This window comes from Acanthopagrus latus, chromosome 13 (assembly GCF_904848185.1).
Source record: "Acanthopagrus latus isolate v.2019 chromosome 13, fAcaLat1.1, whole genome shotgun sequence".
Classification (NCBI taxonomy): domain Eukaryota; kingdom Metazoa; phylum Chordata; class Actinopteri; order Spariformes; family Sparidae; genus Acanthopagrus; species Acanthopagrus latus.
Window position 1 is genome coordinate 3,079,485 of NC_051051.1, and position 17,478 is coordinate 3,096,962.

The 17,478-nt window shown below is 44.7% G+C and overlaps 1 protein-coding gene across 1 annotated transcript; it reads left to right on the forward strand.

Annotated features, from left to right (window-relative positions):
* Nucleotides 1-1,976: 1,976 nt before the first annotated feature.
* mntb (MAX network transcriptional repressor b) lies at nucleotides 1,977-16,746 on the forward strand. Its single transcript, XM_037119732.1, has 6 exons — nucleotides 1,977-2,509; nucleotides 6,045-6,618; nucleotides 6,712-6,753; nucleotides 7,049-7,160; nucleotides 12,174-12,366; nucleotides 12,809-16,746. Exons 1-6 carry the CDS (start codon nucleotides 2,437-2,439, stop codon nucleotides 13,618-13,620), a joined length of 1,806 nt encoding a protein of 601 aa, XP_036975627.1. The 5' UTR covers nucleotides 1,977-2,436; the 3' UTR covers nucleotides 13,621-16,746.
* The last annotated feature ends 732 nt before the right edge of the window (nucleotides 16,747-17,478 follow it).

Here is a 17,478-nt window from a genome sequence, read left to right on the forward strand (position 1 = left end):
CTTTTCCTGCATTGCTTCCTCTTTGTCTCTGCTTGCTCGATCTATCCACGAGTGATGCAGCACTTCTAAATGGGTCAGCCCGTCCCTGCCTCACATCCCTCCCACCCTCCTCGTCTCTCAAAGCCACCTCCTCCTCCACTTCCCCTTTTTTCCCTCAGTATATGCATCTGTATAGTTTTTTTTTTTTCTCTCCTGCTGCTCATGTGCTTACCATGTGCAGCAGCTCTCTCCTCCCTGCTCTCTCCCTCCTCCCACCTATCAGCCTGATTCATTTTCTGTCATGCATCCTCACATGGCGTCTCAGCCTGTTGCAAGATGACCACCCCCCTCACACACACACACACACACACACACACACACATTTTTTTCACAGGTAGTAACAGTGTTAGTAGGTTTGTATGTGCAGACAGGACACATGGCATGGCGATGGCAGCTGTTATGTACGTCTGAGCTGCTGTTTTGATTGGTCGAGGCAGTCAGACCCTATGATGCGGCGAAGGATGTATACGACTGAGCGATGCCCAATCAAAGACTGTTACTATGCAGCCATGCACGCATTACATACATGCATCAAACACACCACTGTAACATAAACTGTAAATCACAACACTAAGACAAAGTGATAGTGTTTCCCCTGGCGGAGATATGTTGCATAAACCACCGTGTCCTCACGTAACATGTAGCACATCCAACGTTACGTTCACATACATAATATCCACAGGAAGCAGTACGCCACAGCAGATGGGAATGAGGGGTAGGTGCAGAAAGGAGAAAATCACAGAGACTTTTTGAGTGAGTGAGAAATAATGGATGTGAGATGACAAATCTAGTAAAGGGAATACAGTAAACTGGCAACAGGAGAAGGGGAATTAAAACACAACATGAATCCAATAACATACCTGCATATTCATTTTTTTTGTTAAATACATTAAATATACTGAAGGTCTTTTGGCTGGGTTATATATATATATATATATATATATATATATATATATATATATATATATATATATATATATATATATATATATATATATATATATATATATATTTTCTTTTTGAGGAAATTATAATTATTAATCATGGTAGTTGATAGGGGAAATAAAAATATGCTATTTATGTCTTAAAAATTACAGTATTTTGAGCAGAATGTAAAGGGGCACTATGTGGTTTTGGAGATTGAAATTCAAACTCAGAATTTTAATGTTTATTAATAATATTAACAGGGTCATAATATAAATCCAGAGATTATTTTTTTCCATAACCGAATAAACAAGCTGTTTATCAGAGAACAAAAGGTCCCCAGAACATTGTTCGAAGCTAGAAAGGTGGCAGGGTCCGCCAAATGTAAACAAAGTAGAACACTATGTAAGTGTGTTGTCCTCTCAGGTCTGTTTGTTTATTCAGGTTATGAAAACAAAGAGATTTAGTATATTGAATTAGTTTAGAGTAATATATACATATTTTTAAAAAGCCAATCAAACACAATACCTTAATTTATGTAATAATGATATGTTAAGGTACCTATGGTGTAAAAAAGGATCCTGAATAAAAAAGTAATTCATTAAAAAAAATCTGAATTTAGTATAAATGGTTATGCTCTTTAAACATCATCCCACTAAATCAATAATAATATTAGTAATATTAATAATAGTGTATTTTGGTCAGCTTCCCCTCCTCAGCATTCACTCCCATACTCTAGTAAGCCACGCCCCTCGCCCTTTGATTGACAGCTCTGATCCCGAGACAGCAGGGTGGCCAGTCACGCTCTCGCCATGCAAATGAGCCGCGCTCGGGCCGGGCGGGTGCCCATGTGGACCAGCACCATGCCTTGTTGTTCTGAGCGCTGATTGGCTCGCTGCTGCCTGATTGTTCTTCATGCGCTGCGGGCCAACGGCGGGAACGAAAACATGGCGGATCCGCGGCACGAAGCGGACTTTCATTTCGTGTCTCTCCCAGAAATACGCGGCGACACCGCGAGTATTTCTTGCTCTCTCGGCCGTCGGAGGACGTTTTAGTGAAAGTATAACGTTAATGTTGTGAGTTGGGAGCGTTCGTTGGCTGTCGAGCGCGGAGGAGGACGGCGTGATGCGGTCGCCGGGTTTTGTCAGAGTCCGTAGTAACAGGGCGGGGCAGGACTCCGGGAGGGGCGGGCCTTGACGAGAACACGACTCGCCTTGTTGTGTGTATTCCCGTGCTCTCATCGCCATCTTGTTGCAATCCTATTTTTTACGTATGCGAGGATCTACTTTCAGTTCGGTCGGATTAAAAAACGCCCATTTGCTTTCAGGAGAAACACAAGGGACGGAAAGCTCGGGCCCACGAGTGTGAACCGTGCATACGGCGCTTCCTACCGGGACACTACCTACCCCCCTCGGTCTTTTTCCTCCTTCCGTCCCGGGCCACCGGGTCGCCTGCCGTGAGGGTTTACGCGCAATGAGCATCGATACACTTTTGGAGGCGGCCAGATATCTGGAATGGCAAGCCCAGCAACAACAGATCACACGTGGTAAGTTCATCAGCGGACTGGTGCAGTGAGCCGAACATACATGACACCAGGCAACAGTCGGTGCCACATCCCAAACTGCCTCTCCGGGCACCGTAGTTACTATCATCGACTGGGTTTTGCATTTTCAACCGACCCGCCTGTGATGAACGGAAGCGTTTGTAGTTTTTTTTTTGTGTGTGTGTGTGTGTGTGTAAATCATTCTGGTTTCATGCCAAGAAAAAGAAGTGAGTGAGAACTGTCCGCAGTGGTTATTCGTTGCACACATTTGTCTTCCCCCAATGCGGAAACGGTCAAAGTTGTTTTGCGAACTACTTTGCGCGCTCTCGGCGTGTGTGTGTGTGTGTAAGACAGTTCCAACGGTGAAGTGACTCGCTGTACGTGTGTGTGTGTGTGTGTGTGAGACATTGCAGAGGAGTTCCTGTCAGAACCTGGTTCATTAATGGACCGAGTCTCTGTTGTGGAGCAGCGAGCTTTCACCCTGAGCACTTTTATTTCTGCAGTATATTCATCTAGAGAAAAAAAAAATATTAAAAAAACTAAACTACACCCAACGAACTGATCTAAAATCAGTTTTATTTTCACTGTAGCCCAGCACGTCACGTATCTCAGTATCGGAGCGTCTCTTCGGGATCGATTTGCCCCAGTTTTGTGCCCGTCGAGCGCCGGCAGGGCGGTGGCGAGCCTCGGCTGCTCTTTACATAATACCCTGACATTGCTCAGCTATCTTATGACACACACTGGGGCGGGCCCTCACGCGCTCACCCCGTCCCATTCGTGTATCCGCGCGCGAGCAGATGAGATACGTGTGTGTGTGTGTGTGTGTGTGTGAGTGTTTCCCCTCCGATCGATTCAAAACCGATCAGTTGCCAATAAACGTAAAGATCACAGGCTCGATTGAAGCAGACGGTGTGTGTGTGTGTGTGTGTGTGTGTGTGTTGGGGAGGGGGGGGGGGGGCGGCTTTTTGTGTTTCTCCCCTCTCTGATGACGTGTCAGACAAATAACCCCCCCTCTCCCCCCTCCCTGCATACTTACCCTACCGCGTGCTAGGATCCACCCACAACGACCACGTGCACACAACCCCCCCCCCCTCCCCTTAGATACACACCTACGCGCACACAAACACACGCGCTCACACGCACGCACATCTCCGTCCCCGCCCTTCCCCATTCAGACTACTGACAGTGGCGGGTCAGAGAGGGAGGACGGGGGGAGGAAGTAGGGCAGAGTCCCCGCTCACCCCCACCAGGCCCGGCCTCCCTCAATGCAGGAGTTATGTAATTTACGTTTGCGTGCTTTTGACAATCTGGAGCATGGTGTGTGTGTGTGTGTGTGTGTGTGTGTGTGTGTGTGTGTGTGTGTGTGTGGATTACATTGTAGTACACAAGGTGGAAAAATAAATGTGCATATATCAGCAGCACTGTAAGCTGTTTACTTATTTCAATTTATGCAAAAAAAAAAAAGAATTATCATCATAAGTGCATCTTTAAAACTAGATTCTGACTGATGTCCAAATAATCGATCAACTTTCCTCGAGACTAAACATGTTGACAGAAGTACCTGGAACCTTGCCAGCGCTGGGTGAAAGAGCTTAATGTCATTGCTCAATATATGCTCAAAATTAGTAATGGATGTGAGGATATTTAAGTGTTTCACTTGATTATTGCGTATTCATACACATGCTTATATGCATCCATGTCCCAACATCCCTGACTAATGTGTGCGTAGTGTATTTCTCAATAATTAGACATCTCAGAGCCGCTTTGTAAGTTATAGGACTGGGCGATAGAATTAAATATCACCGTATCTTTGCATTGATATTGTTGGGATGACTGTTGGTGCGTCACATAAGATGAAGACAATGAGATTTTTGATAAATAATCAGCAGCAGTGCAGAAGTAAATCCTCACTGAGTAAAGACGAGTGTTAGAAATATGGGACGCTGTGATCACTTTGTTGTAAAGCAGCTATTAAAACAGGAAAAGACAACACTTACATCAGATCATCATATAACGATATTGAGAGTCTGAGACAATAAATAATCCTGTTTCACAATAAACTTATAATACTAAACTATTGTTACCACAATTGATGATTATTTTTGCTAATACAGTGAAATATGTTCACTGCAGTGGCGATCTTATAACCACATATGACACATCACTGAGATTATTAATCAGTGATCCAAATTGTAACTCAGTGTATTTATCAATTGAGCTGTCAATCAAATTATTCCTTCAGTTGAAAACGCTATAAGATCCCGTCCTCACAAAAACAGGGAGTTGTATGTGTGTTTTCCGCTGCTCAGCAGGAGTTCCAAGAGTTGAGAACACATCAATAATTCAGATTCAAAAACAACTTTATTGTTCATTAATTCAGCCAATAATTGGAATTATTCCTCAGGATTTACTGTGTTACTCTGAGGCTGCATTATTAATAGTCTCCTAATTTAAATGTCCCCCAAACTTAAAAAGCAGTGTGATAGATGTTTTGCACATCATCATCACGAGGGCAGTGTTTAACTGTGCAGGGCGTCTCTGAGATGAACTTTTGCTCCCGGGTGAGTGGAAATTGTGTCATGGGGGAGTTTGCAGTTTCATGGTGAGACGCAGTTTAAAGTGTTACTCAACACGCAGCCAGGCATGTTGGCGTGTGTTCAGTTCTATACTAGTGGTGCTGGTCGGGCTGTGTGTCGGTTTTGTGCAAGTTTGAGGAATCCCTGGGATCTTCTAATGTTCGTGTTTCTATGGTAACCAAGGGCTTTCCACATCGCTTTGAGTCTGCCCGCTACGCTGTGCCGTAACTACTCACTCATATCATTAAGTGTGTGTGTGTGTGTTCGTCATGAGCGTGGGAACATTCCCGTCCTACCATGTGATATTTAAAAGAAAAGCTATCTTTGGCTTGTTCTTTTGCTTTTTGTGCTACGCGGATGCTTCAGTTGTTATGTTGTCGTTGTGCCGACTGGAGATGAAGCAGCAGAGCAGATCCTCCACGACAGTCCACTGCTGTTGGTCAGACGGCCCTGACGTAGCCCCGGGGTACAAGCATGCTCGGAGCGGTCCAACCACAGGGCAGACAGAGGGGTGTTCTCCCCAAACAGACACACACACACACATCCACATGATCTGATTCCCCAATGACATCATTCCTTGTGTGTGTTTGTGCTGCTTGTGTGTGCTATCAACACTGATGAAGTGATCTGTAGCACAACAATGAAACAGCACAGATACCCTGAGGGAAGCTCTGTCATTTATTGGATGTTGGTTAATAAGTAATTGATGATTTCCAAACAGGATGTGTGTGTGTGTGTGTGTGTGTGTGTGTGTGTGTGTGTGTGTGTGTGTGTGTGTGTGTGTGTGTGTGACACACCTTGGAAGTGAGTCATGAGTTTTCCTTAAATTTGAATGGAGACCAGGTGATGTTCACTGTGCTGTTCACTCTTCTGTTTGTCTCTTACTTCTCGTCTGGTCTCACTTCATATTATTTTCCATTGCTCACACACTTTTGTGCATCTCCTTTTCTTGCCTCCTACAGAGGAGGAGCAGCAGCTAATCAACAGGGAGGCGGAGTCGAGGCGCGTGGAACTTGTGACCTCTCTGTCTCAGCCAGTCAGAGCCAACCACATCACCTGGAGTGATGACACTCACCGTCAACCGCCGCATCAGCCTCCCGCCCCTCCGCCCCCATCTCTCCCACCTCCTCAGGTCCCCATCGCTGTCATCCCAATGGTCCCAGTTGTCACAGCGACTCCCTCGGTCCCGCCCATCCCGCTTACAGCGCAGATTGCCGCGGCGGCAACGTCGCTCAACAGCTCCCCGCCAGCCAAGAACGCTTCCTCCCCTCCACAGCTGCAGCAGCAGCCGACCTCTCCTCACCTGTTGTGCGCCCCCCAGATGAAGGTAGAAACCAGTCAGCAGCTGGTTAGCGCAAAGCCTAGCCAATCACAGCCTCAGGTTCAGATTCAGTACCCCGCCTCCATCAGCACTAATGGCTCCGGCTCTCAGCATGCACTGGTCCCCCATCAAGCCCCGCCCACGTCCCAGCCCCGGCCTAATGGAGTGACGATGGAGGATATGAGGGGGATGGAAGGAAAGAGGAGACCAGGAGGGTCAGTTCATGTGTTTGTGTGTGTGTGTTAAAGTGGATATAAGAGTGTAGATGTGTGTATGGTTGTATTTAATCGTGTGTTGTGTGTTAACAGAGCCGGGACCAGAGAGGTGCATAATAAACTGGAGAAGAACAGGTTGGTGATAATCATGTGAAACTCTCTTCAGTCAGTTTGTGTTAATTCATCAGGAATTAAGCAGAAAAGCCTGTTTGACCAACACATGCTCACATTTTTCTGTATGTTTAGTTAGGTAGGTCAGATTCTCCTCAACCTACACAAAACCATGAAATCTTGATCAAGCATGCAGAATTTGAGTCATGGGGCCTCTTTTAATGAAAACAACTATGTGAATGTCTCAAGCAAACGATCAACTGATTAGCAAATGAATATCTTCGAAGGCTAATGACTCTGTCTCATTTCTCTGTTTCAGGCGAGCGCACCTCAAAGAGTGTTTTGAGACGCTGAAGAAGAACGTTCCAAATGTTGACGAGAAGAAAACCTCCAACCTCAGCGTTCTCCGTAGCGCGCTGCGTTACATACAGGTACAGTTTCAACACATCGTCTCAGCTTTCCCTCCAGTTTTTAACACGCCGGTGCAGTGTGACGCAATCGTTTGGACACTACTCACTTCTTGTTTTTCATCGCATTGTTTTCATCTTTCTCTGGGCTTGAATTGATTGGTTCTGCTCCGGGGAACAGCACAGGCCTCGGTCCAGTGTGATTGATAAACAATGCCTGTATTGTTGGCCATAAGCCGTCCTGTGCTGGTTGGTCTCTTGTGACTGTGATATGGTGTCTGCCAAATACTGGTTGAATCAGCCTATAAGAAAACAGTAAATAAATCTGCTGTTGTATTGAGTCTATACAACGTAATGACTCATTTACTTTTCTCAAGAACATTAGTTTGCGTTTTCAGTGTTTCAGTGAGATTCTTATCTCGTAGAAACATTGTGTAACTCCATCCTGTTTTCACGGTGTGTCATGTACTACGAAACAGAAAAGGAAATTGTTTTTCTTAAGAACTAAATAACCGGAAAGGATGAGAGTAACATTTATTTGGGGAAGGAGTTGCAACATGTTGTAGTTGTTATGGATTCTAACATTGCAGTGCTGCGGGTGGTGCGGAGGAGGGAACTCGTGTAGCCTGGAGAAGTGAGTTTTTAGTCTACGGAGATAAACGAGGGAGGATTTCTGCACTGTGCCACGAAGGAATTGCCGCCTGGAGCGAGATGCAGTGGTTCCTTTTCTTTTTTTTTGCGTAGGAGAGGATTCATGATATTGAGTTCAATGGAATATGCAAAGGGGAGTGAGTGGAAGAAGCTAAATTAGGCCATGAGAGGGAAGAGCTTGTTCGTAACGAGACTGGCTGCATGATGTTGAGCCTGCAGGGAGCACACATCAGAAGGATGCGAGGCGGTCTGTGATTGGAGATGGTGATTGGTTTGATATGAGGCCGAGCTGAGGTGAGGAAAGTTTAAAAAGTGATGTGTAGCAGACTGGTGTTTCTGTTCATCAGACAGGGAAACACATCCCAGCAGCCGACAGGATGATGGTTGGAGCTGTGAGTGTTAGTTGGGTTGTCGGCTGGAAATATTACAATGAACCAAGCAAAAATGTTCACAGTTACAAATCGTCAAATTCAAGGCATTTACTGTTTTTCTCCATTTTATATGATTGTCGCATAGACAGAGTGATGCTTTGCTGTCTGGTTTTGAAACAATGATCATGATCTTTGGGCTCTGGTAAACATTAAATACAACAATAAATATAAAAAATGTAATCAGCAGAATAATCACAAACTCTTTACATTTGTAAAACATGAAGATTTTCAATTTTTTGTCCTAGCAAATGTAAAATTAACAGTAGAAATGAAAGCTGAGTGTGTTCCTCTGTGCTCCCTCTCCTCTGATCTCTCATGTACCCGGCAGGTTTTTGTTGTAGATGAGTGACTCGCCCCCCCTGCTCTCTTTTCTCCTCCTCTCGCGGTACCTCTCCTCATTTAAACCTCGGTCTCGCTCCCTCTCCGAGAGCCATGTGAGATCTGAGCACATGGCTAGCGCAAGCCTGGTGACGTCACCGGAGCTCGCCCACTCTGATTTGCTCTGCAGCGTTAGATTGCAGACACAGTGTGCAGCACTAGCGGAGCGGTGCAGCAGGGTTTGTAACGATGGGAAAAGGTGCAGATTTGCAACAGCTTCATCAGATTTTATTGGGTCTTTTATCCCCCCGACTGTCTCTTGTCTCGATCTCTGTCCGTCTTGTCCCTGCTGTCTCGGCACGCTTGGTTACCATAGCAACGAGAGGCAGGTGGTCAGGGCGCTGTAGTCGGTCCTTTCCTCCATGATTGTCTGCATGAGGGAGTGTGTATGAGTGTGACCAAACCTATCAGATCTTGCTTTTATTGGTCTTTTTCTCAATGGTCATGGATGGATGGATGATGTGAGCCCTCAGGACTCGAAGCGTTTCCATTCAGCGCTAACAGACGTTCGTTGTCCTCATATCAGCCTTGTGAAGATCACTCATCAACACAGATGCATGTGTGTTTGGAGCAGAGACACCTGACAGGCCAAAAATAACAGCACACCTGAGTCATTTTCACCTCTTTTTATTAGAGGGGATGTGTTGAAAGAGGAAGGATAAAAGAGGTGTACATGAAGTCTGAGGAGGAGAGGGGGGGAAGGGTGTCGAGGGAGCGATGGATGGGGGAGTGGAAGGAGACAGAGTGGAGAGGAGGAGGAGGAGGAGGAGGAGGAGGAGGAGGAGGAGGGGGCGGGGTTGGGAGTGATCTGATGCACCAGACTGGCAATCGTCCAGTCACATCACTTCTTCCATGTAATTACCCCGATGCTTCACCCAATTAGATCGCTCCTTATGTTTTTTTTTGTTTTTTTTTACAAAGCAGCCAAATCCTCATGGATGAGGTTGCCAAGGAAACTGCTATGGGTGACAGCTGTTTCCTTGGTGATTTGCTGCAGGCCTAATGGTGTCTGGGTTTGTAGGCGAGGACCTTGAAATGATGTTCATACGTGCACAGGCGCACACACAGAGGCAGCTGTAGGTCCTCTGTCGCCGGCTCGAATGAGATGGTGTGTGTGTGTGTTTCGAAGAATATCTACCGTCTATGTAAGTGTGTCAGTAGTGTCATGCCTTGTAATGAAGTGTCGTCAACTGAGTGTATTCAGTGAATGTGCAGCAAATATGCGACAAACACACAATAGATGACGTGGTGAGGCATACGGCTGTGTGATGTGGCGATACACACTGTGTGTCAGTAGAAGGTGTATTGTTCTGGGATGCTCTGGTAGCTCAGTAGGCAGAGCGAGCGTCCCATGTACAGAGACGGCGTTCTCACTACAGGGTTTGATTCTGACCCTTCTCTCTCATCCCATTTCCTGTTATTTATCTAAGCTGGCCCATCAAATAAAGCCATGAAAAGGCCCCAAAAATGGATATTTAAACATAAAAGTTTCAAAATCAAAGAGAAGATGTATCGTTTAATTTTATGCTCTATTATTTTTTTAAATTAATATGACATGAGAGGGCTTCCATGAACGTCATTTGTAGCCTCGATTTGAAAGCAGCTCTGCGCCCTGTTAGCCGGCTCAGCTGATGGAGGAGGCATGTAAGCAAGGTTGAACAGTTTCTGGGTGATCCAAACATTTCCACAAACTACTTTTGTGTGTTAAAAAGTGCAATATTCATAACATTTTCTTTCTAATGCAATGTTCTGCTTCAGTCCCTAATCCTTTTAAGAAACAACCTTTTTTAAATTTCTGACTCAATAAAATTGAAGTAACTCACTTAATCCAATTAACCACTTATATATATGTTGGAGAGCTTTGCAAAAGTTCATTATTATTCTACAGAAGTTACTAGTATAATGGCCAAACTACAGATGATAAAGGCTCACTGTTGTTCATCATTTATTTTCATAATTAAAAACATTTCAAGACCATCCCGATCTCTGATTTATTCTAATTGCACCCTGTATATAACGACAGGTATACTGGTTTTGCCTCAGCTCTGGCAGTTATAACGTTAGTATGGAATAATGTTTTTAGTTGTGAGTAAATGTGTGTTGTCTAAATGTCTCGGTGACCAATCAGACTGCTTGATCGGAGCTACTTGTTGTGTAATTCGATTTGTCGCACATCATTAATGCCAGAATTTGTAATCTGGACGCGGCTTTGCGTTCCGACACATTGCATATATACAGGAAGGACGTTTCAATGAAGGCAGCACAAACAAATGTGGAAGAGTGTGACGCCGAGCAGGAAGGACTCTGACCAGCCAGGACAAAAGCCAAACTGTGGATATGTTTAAATCTGTTGTCAGATGTTAAGACTATTATGACGTAATTTGTTGGAAAATGCTTGAGCGGATTTGCTGTAATTTCCAAAACCACCTGCTTTTCACATATGATCCCTTAAATCGGGAGGAGGGGAGGGTGTGAAAGGAGGAATGCCAGGCTGTTATAAGATTGCAGAGTTCAGCAGGTTTGAGCTCGAGGCTGTTGGAGCAAAGACGGCTGAGAAATGAGGACGGGAGCGCTGAGGAAAGTGGGCATGTGTGTGAGGCTGCCACACGTCTGCAGAGAGTAAACAGGATCCTGTGTTTACGTCCCCAAAAAACGATGTTGACTGTTTACCAAGTCCACTTGATTGAGTTTCCAGAGATGTGATGAAATCTACCAGTAAAAACTTACTGGTTTGTGACTGGTTTCTGTTTACCGACTTACATCCTACAGCCCCATTCCTTTCCCACTTCTCCATCTTTTCACTTCCTCCCCCCTCTCTTCCTCATTCTTCCCTTGTAATCTCTGTTAATGTCCTTAGCCCGTCGTACTATTTGGTGTTCATGCATCAGCTGACCCACACAGAAACTGGGTCACAGAGACGGGCTGGTGAGGCTGGAAAAAACTGTGCTCGGTCTCTCTGGATCTTTCTTTTCTTGCGTTTTCTTTCTCTTTGTGCCTCCTGCTGCTCTTCCTCGTGTCATTTGTTTAACCACAAACACATTCAGTGCCGTGCTGTGAGTGAATGCTTTGGATCATCAGCCAGACGTGTCTAAGTGTTACGCTGCAGTAATCCTGCGACATCAGAACTTCTGAGGCGATGATGAACTTTAATAGGTGTCAGTAAAACTCCCAGTCTGATCCCTTTCTCTTACACAAAAAAAGAAGCCTTCCTGCCTTCCAGTAAAATAGGAGGAGCCTCGGTAGATGATCCAGACAAAAGCAGTGTGAACGTGCTTGGATTTGATTGTTCGCCTTCCTGCAAGAGAACGTTGTGTTTCAGGATTTTGCAAGTGAGGGGAAATGTGGCCAAGACTGCACAGAAAGAGAAAGTTGGTCTGAAATCTTTTTTCTGTTGTCAGCTCTTTGCACAGTAGATATTTAAAACTAATTCAAGTGTCATATATTCAACATTGGATTGATTATTGATTAGATTATTGGCCAATTTCCCTGTTTTATGAGCTGCCCTATTAAAATGATCTTGCTGCTGTTAAGTATTAATGCAGACTCAACACTTCTTCTTCTGTGTCTCCCTTACAAGACTCTGAAGAGGAAGGAGAAGGAGTACGAGCACGAGATGGAGCGCTTGGCCAGAGAGAAGATCGCCACGCAGCAGCGACTGGCCGAGCTGAAGAACGAGCTCAGCCAGTGCATGGACGTCATCGAGATCGATCGAGTCCTCCGACAGACCATCCAGCCAGAGGATGACCAGGCGTCCACGTCCACCGCCTCAGGTACAGGGATGAGATGCAACGACTCTACAGCACACATTATATATCACCTGCATACCTGGTACTCTGTACAGAACTACTCACGAGAAGCTAGAAGTAAAACAGCAGATAAAAGTTTTTTATTAACAGGGGAGACGTGACCCTCTCGACTGTCTCTCAGTGGACTTTGTATGTATGTTAACATTCATGTACACAAACCAGGACAGGAGGCCAACGTAGTCCACTCATCCCACAGATGATAAACAAATACATCTTCCCAGGACAAAAGGGTTTTTATATTTTACTTCACGTACAGTAAGTTTGTTTCACTGTCGCTTAGCAAATGACAAACTGAACCAAGCACAAATTTTGAACGCTTTACATTCACTTAGTGATAGTTCCCAGACAGAGTACATAAACATGGCACTGCTCCATCATGACTAACAGTTTCCTCTCTGCTCCACAGAGGGAGAAGACAACTTTGAGCAGGATATTGACGATGACGATCCAGCTCCACTTCCTGCTCCCGCGTCCCTCCCAAAACCAACACCTCCCATCATCCAAGCCCAGCAGCTCCTCCCCTCTCACCTGTCAATCCAGCACGCGGCCCTGCCTCTGTCTGGTGTCCTGACTTCACCCTCCCCCTCGGCTCCACCTCCCCCTCAAGCCATTGCTCCTGCTCCGGCCCCTTGTCCGCCCCCTCCGATGCCAGTTCATCCTCCTGCTATGCAGGTCCAGCCTACTGTCATCGCTCACGCCGCCGTCTCCCACCCGTCGGTCATCCAGGCTGTCAATCACGGCCTGCCTGCCAATCACAAGCATCTGACACACATCGCCCCGTCGCCTGGCCCCACCTCCTCCACCCCTCAGCCAATTGCGGCGGCTCCAGCTGCCACCGCCACTCACCAGCAGATAGCCGCCCAGCCCATCGGACACATCACCGTCCACCCGGTGGCTCACCTGGGAGGTCCGCTGCAATCCCACCTGCCGACCCTCTACCCTCAGGGGGTGTCTGTCTCCCAGCCCACCATGGTGGGCCACATCACCCACACCTTCACCCATCACACCCTGCCACACGTCCAGGCCAATCCTCAAGCTAACACTAACGGAGCCCAGGTAAACAGCGCAGCAGTGATCAGCCAGGGGAGCTCGTCGATAGGCAAGCCCACGGCGGTGCTGGCCCCACACCCGCAGCTGGTTGGACAGGCTGCCGTCCTCAACCCTGTCACCATGGTTACTGTCCCAACCTTCCCTGTCAGCACGCTCAAACTGGCCTGAAAGAGCAAAAAAACAGCTGAGAAGGAGAGAATGATTCAGAACTTGACCCTCCGACCTATAATCAATAGCAGAGTATCTCTGAGAGACGGACACATGAAAATTTATTTACAAAAAAAAACTGTTTTTGGACAATGTGATGAATATCTCCAGAGATATTTTGGTCACAGCTATGTTAGTTTGTGAACAAGAACACAAGAGCAGAGTGAGTGGGTCGGGCCATTGTTCGTGAAAATAACGACTGTGACATTTGTCTGCGCTGCAAAGAAAGACCTCTGTTTTACCTTCCTTCCTTGCCTTCTTCCCTCCTTCCTCTCTTCCTTCCTTCTCTCCTACCTTTATAACCAGAAGCACTAACATAATAAGCTCAGTTCACACTCAGGCATCAAGGACTTACCTTAACTTTTCATTCACTCACTGAGAGAAAACACACGAGAGAGAGAGTTGTTTGTCGTCAGGTTGTATGGTCACACAGTGCGTGCCCGTTTTGTAGTCACATATTCATGATGTCATGTGGGACATGCTGGTGGATTAACGTCACTGATTGGTTTGAGAGCAGGAGGAAGCAGCTCAGTCTGAGTTAATGACACACAGGACAGGACTTTGATAGGGTGTGAAGGAGACCGTGCAGTTCAGGAAGGCAAGACGCTCCTGATTTATTGCTTTCCAGTTTCTTTTTCATTTGATTTTGCACTGTGATCCTCTCACATGACGTGACTGTTCAGCCCTCCACAGCTTCCTCCCAACTGAAGGTTCCTTATCACTGCACTGCACCAAACACCTCACAAATAGATTAAGAGAAAAAAAGGATGAGTCATTATGAAACTGGATCAAATCTGCACTTAAGACAAAAGGATGATTAAAGAGCGTCTCAGTTAGATGACCTGCCTCGTGGAGAACACTACCCGACCTTTAGTCTTATAAACAATAAACAGATTTAAAAGTAGTGCAGCAAAAGTTTGAGGTTATTCACAGTGAGAAATCAGAGTTACTAAAATGTGTCATTTGAGAAAAATAGTTCCTATCAAGTTTTGGCATCAACTGGTGATTTTTGTAACTATAAAATTATTTTTAAAAAAGCTCAGGAAATCAGCCAGAATCTTTTTAAAACTCCCAGCAATGTTTCTGTTTGCATTTCGTTGGCTTTTAACACGTTTTCTTGTCAGGTAAGATCAGATGTTTGAGTCCTGATTAAACCGTTTAGACAGCAGTAAAGTAACGCATCATGTTTCATAAGGATCTGCACAGAAAAGTCGTCTGCGTATCTCAGATTTCTGAATGCCTGCCTGTGCAACCAACTGCTCTCAAAACATTCAGTGACAGGTTTCCTCTTGTCATGAGTGAGTTTCCCCTCACACCTGTAGAGCGATGCAGGTTTTCATCCTCCTCACTCGAATGCAACAGCTCCCTCTGCTGCCGCATCCCAGACCTCATGCTGACGTTGCTCTCACACTCTGAGGCAAAATACAGTTTAAACAGTAGTTTGACAAACAAAATCTTAACATAAGCAGTTGTTTTATAGAATAATTTGATTATTTGATATATAAAAACTCCTCGTCACTGTTTGCCAGAATCCCAAAGTGACGTGACCCAAAGAGACTCTTCATTTACGATCATGAACAGGAAAGAGCAGCAAATCAGTTCATTTCAAAAGCTGACGCCAGAAAATGCTCATTTAAAAAAATGAAACAAATAATCCAAATAGTTTGCAACTGATTTCCTTTTGATTGACTAAATCGTTGCGGATCTACAAAGAGAAATAATCCCGTACGGTGTTTTATTGTACAAAGTGAGGAGCTGCTCCAGCTCCTGACAAGATTGTGAGCCGAGGATGAGAGCTTGAGTTAAGGTTTCTTTTTGTCAGACAGATGCATACTTCTTTCTCACTGAACGGTCTTGAAATAGCACAACAACAACAAAAAAAAAATACTGAAAACACATTATTGCAGCTTTGTGGAGAATAATTTGACAGTAATTTGGAGTTCCAGAATGGAAGCTGTTGTGACGCCCACTTTTCTGTGTGTGTGTGTGTGTGTGTGTGTGTGTGTGTGTGTGTGTGTGTGTGTGTGTGTGCACATACTCGAAACGTTCACGGCCTCACCGCCTTCTTGCCAGCCTATACGTGTCGCATTAAACCTCCCGTCGGCGTCTGTGTGCGTCGCCAGTGTCGCGCCTCCTCTGCTGTTTTCTGTCCGTCTTGTCTGTGTTCGTGACTGTATTCAGTATGTTTTATATTCTGTACTATAATTAATCCTACTGTACCCGTAGCATGGCTCTGTTTTTTTGGTTATAGAGTTTGCCCTGTGCATGATGTGTGTATGATGTGTGTGTGTGTGTGTGTGTGTGTAGCAAGCAAGCTATTTTTTTACACAGAGGTGATTTATGGTATGAGCCTGCTTGGGTGCTATCGTGTGTGCCTATACTCAGTTTTCCTGAACACTGTGACAACTCTGGCAAAACACGGACACGTTGAAAGAATGGAAGAGACAAAGATTTACTGTCCTCATTGTTGGTTTGTTTTTTGTTTGTTTGTTTTTAATGTTTTTAAGTTTTCCATTTTGTGACATGGACTGAAACATGGAGTGGAAAAAATGTTTAAAGAAAAAAAAAACAAAAACAAAAAAAGTTGTTGCTCTTGATAACACAATAATGTCTAATATTCAATTTGAGTTTTGTAATATTTGTATGTACGTATGGAAGTTTTGTGAACTTGTGATGGTATGCACGTTTTGGCATATGAGTGTATGTATCTCTTCAAATTTTAAAAATGCTTGTTTCCTTTTTTTTGGGTTCGTTTTGCATGTAGATTGCCGTTTTTTTAGTTTCTTTTTGTTTTAAAGGTTTTGTTTTTTTCCGTTGTATTTTCTGGGACCATGTACAATACTGTATAACGCAGGCAGGATCTTGGACCTCATGCTACATTGATATTATATATGAATATAAAAACATGTTTTCCCTATGGAGAAAGTTTTAAGTTATATATCGCCTGTACACTTTGGGCTGCCTTTTAGATCTAACTGTCCACTGTTTAAGATAACAATGATGATAATGGATACAACATATTAATGATGAAGAATTATGCTGATGAAATAATAAAGATTCTTAATAAATCTTATTACATTTACAACATATTGTGCTCCTGTGTTTATTGCCCATCTGTGAAATATGAACGCAGACATGCAGTAAAGTGAGAAAGCTTTTTTTATTGATGTGTTTTGCTCATGAAAACAGCAAAATGAAGAGATTAGAAATACAAAACAAGGGAAAAACATCCCACTCACAAATAACGAAACATAAAAAATTCAGTTCACGTTTAAAAAAATACGTCAGCATCACTACGACGACCCCTAGATGGCAGCGTTACATCACTATGAAGGTTATTCATCAAGACGACCTGGAGCACATGAATAAGACAAATGGAATGACAGTAATTCATTTGAGCAGCAGAGCTACTCCTTCCACCTGGCTGTGAGCCGGTGTGACCTGCTGAAGTGCTCTTGAACACAACACTGAAGACTCAAGACCGGAAGCTTCTCCTGGCTGCACGTAAGAAAAATGTCACCTTATACTCTGATCAGGTCGGCAGGTAAATCTCTAAAGACTCTCCAGATGGTCCAGAACGCTGCTGCTGCTGCTGCTGCTGCTGCTGGCGAAAACTAATATTAGAGATCTGATTCCTCCCATATTATCCTCTCTGCACTGGCCTCCTGTGAAGAACAGAATTTAAGAAATCCTCCTCTCATACAAAGCTTTGAAAGGCCAGGCACCGGCGTCATAGTGCTCCCAGGATGCAGGGTTACTGGTGGTTCCAGAGTCTAAAGTCCAGAGTAGAGGTTCTGAGATATTCTGCCATCAGCGTAG

Bases quoted from the DNA above. Each gene is read 5' to 3' on its own strand.
- mntb (XM_037119732.1), top strand. From the start codon at position 2,437: ATGAGCATCGATACACTTTTGGAGGCGGCCAGATATCTGGAATGGCAA. The intron at 6,619-6,711 runs GTCAGTTCATGT...GTGTGTTAACAG, and splicing joins GGAAAGAGGAGACCAGGAGG to AGCCGGGACCAGAGAGGTGC. The intron at 7,161-12,173 runs GTACAGTTTCAA...CTCCCTTACAAG, and splicing joins GCGCGCTGCGTTACATACAG to ACTCTGAAGAGGAAGGAGAA.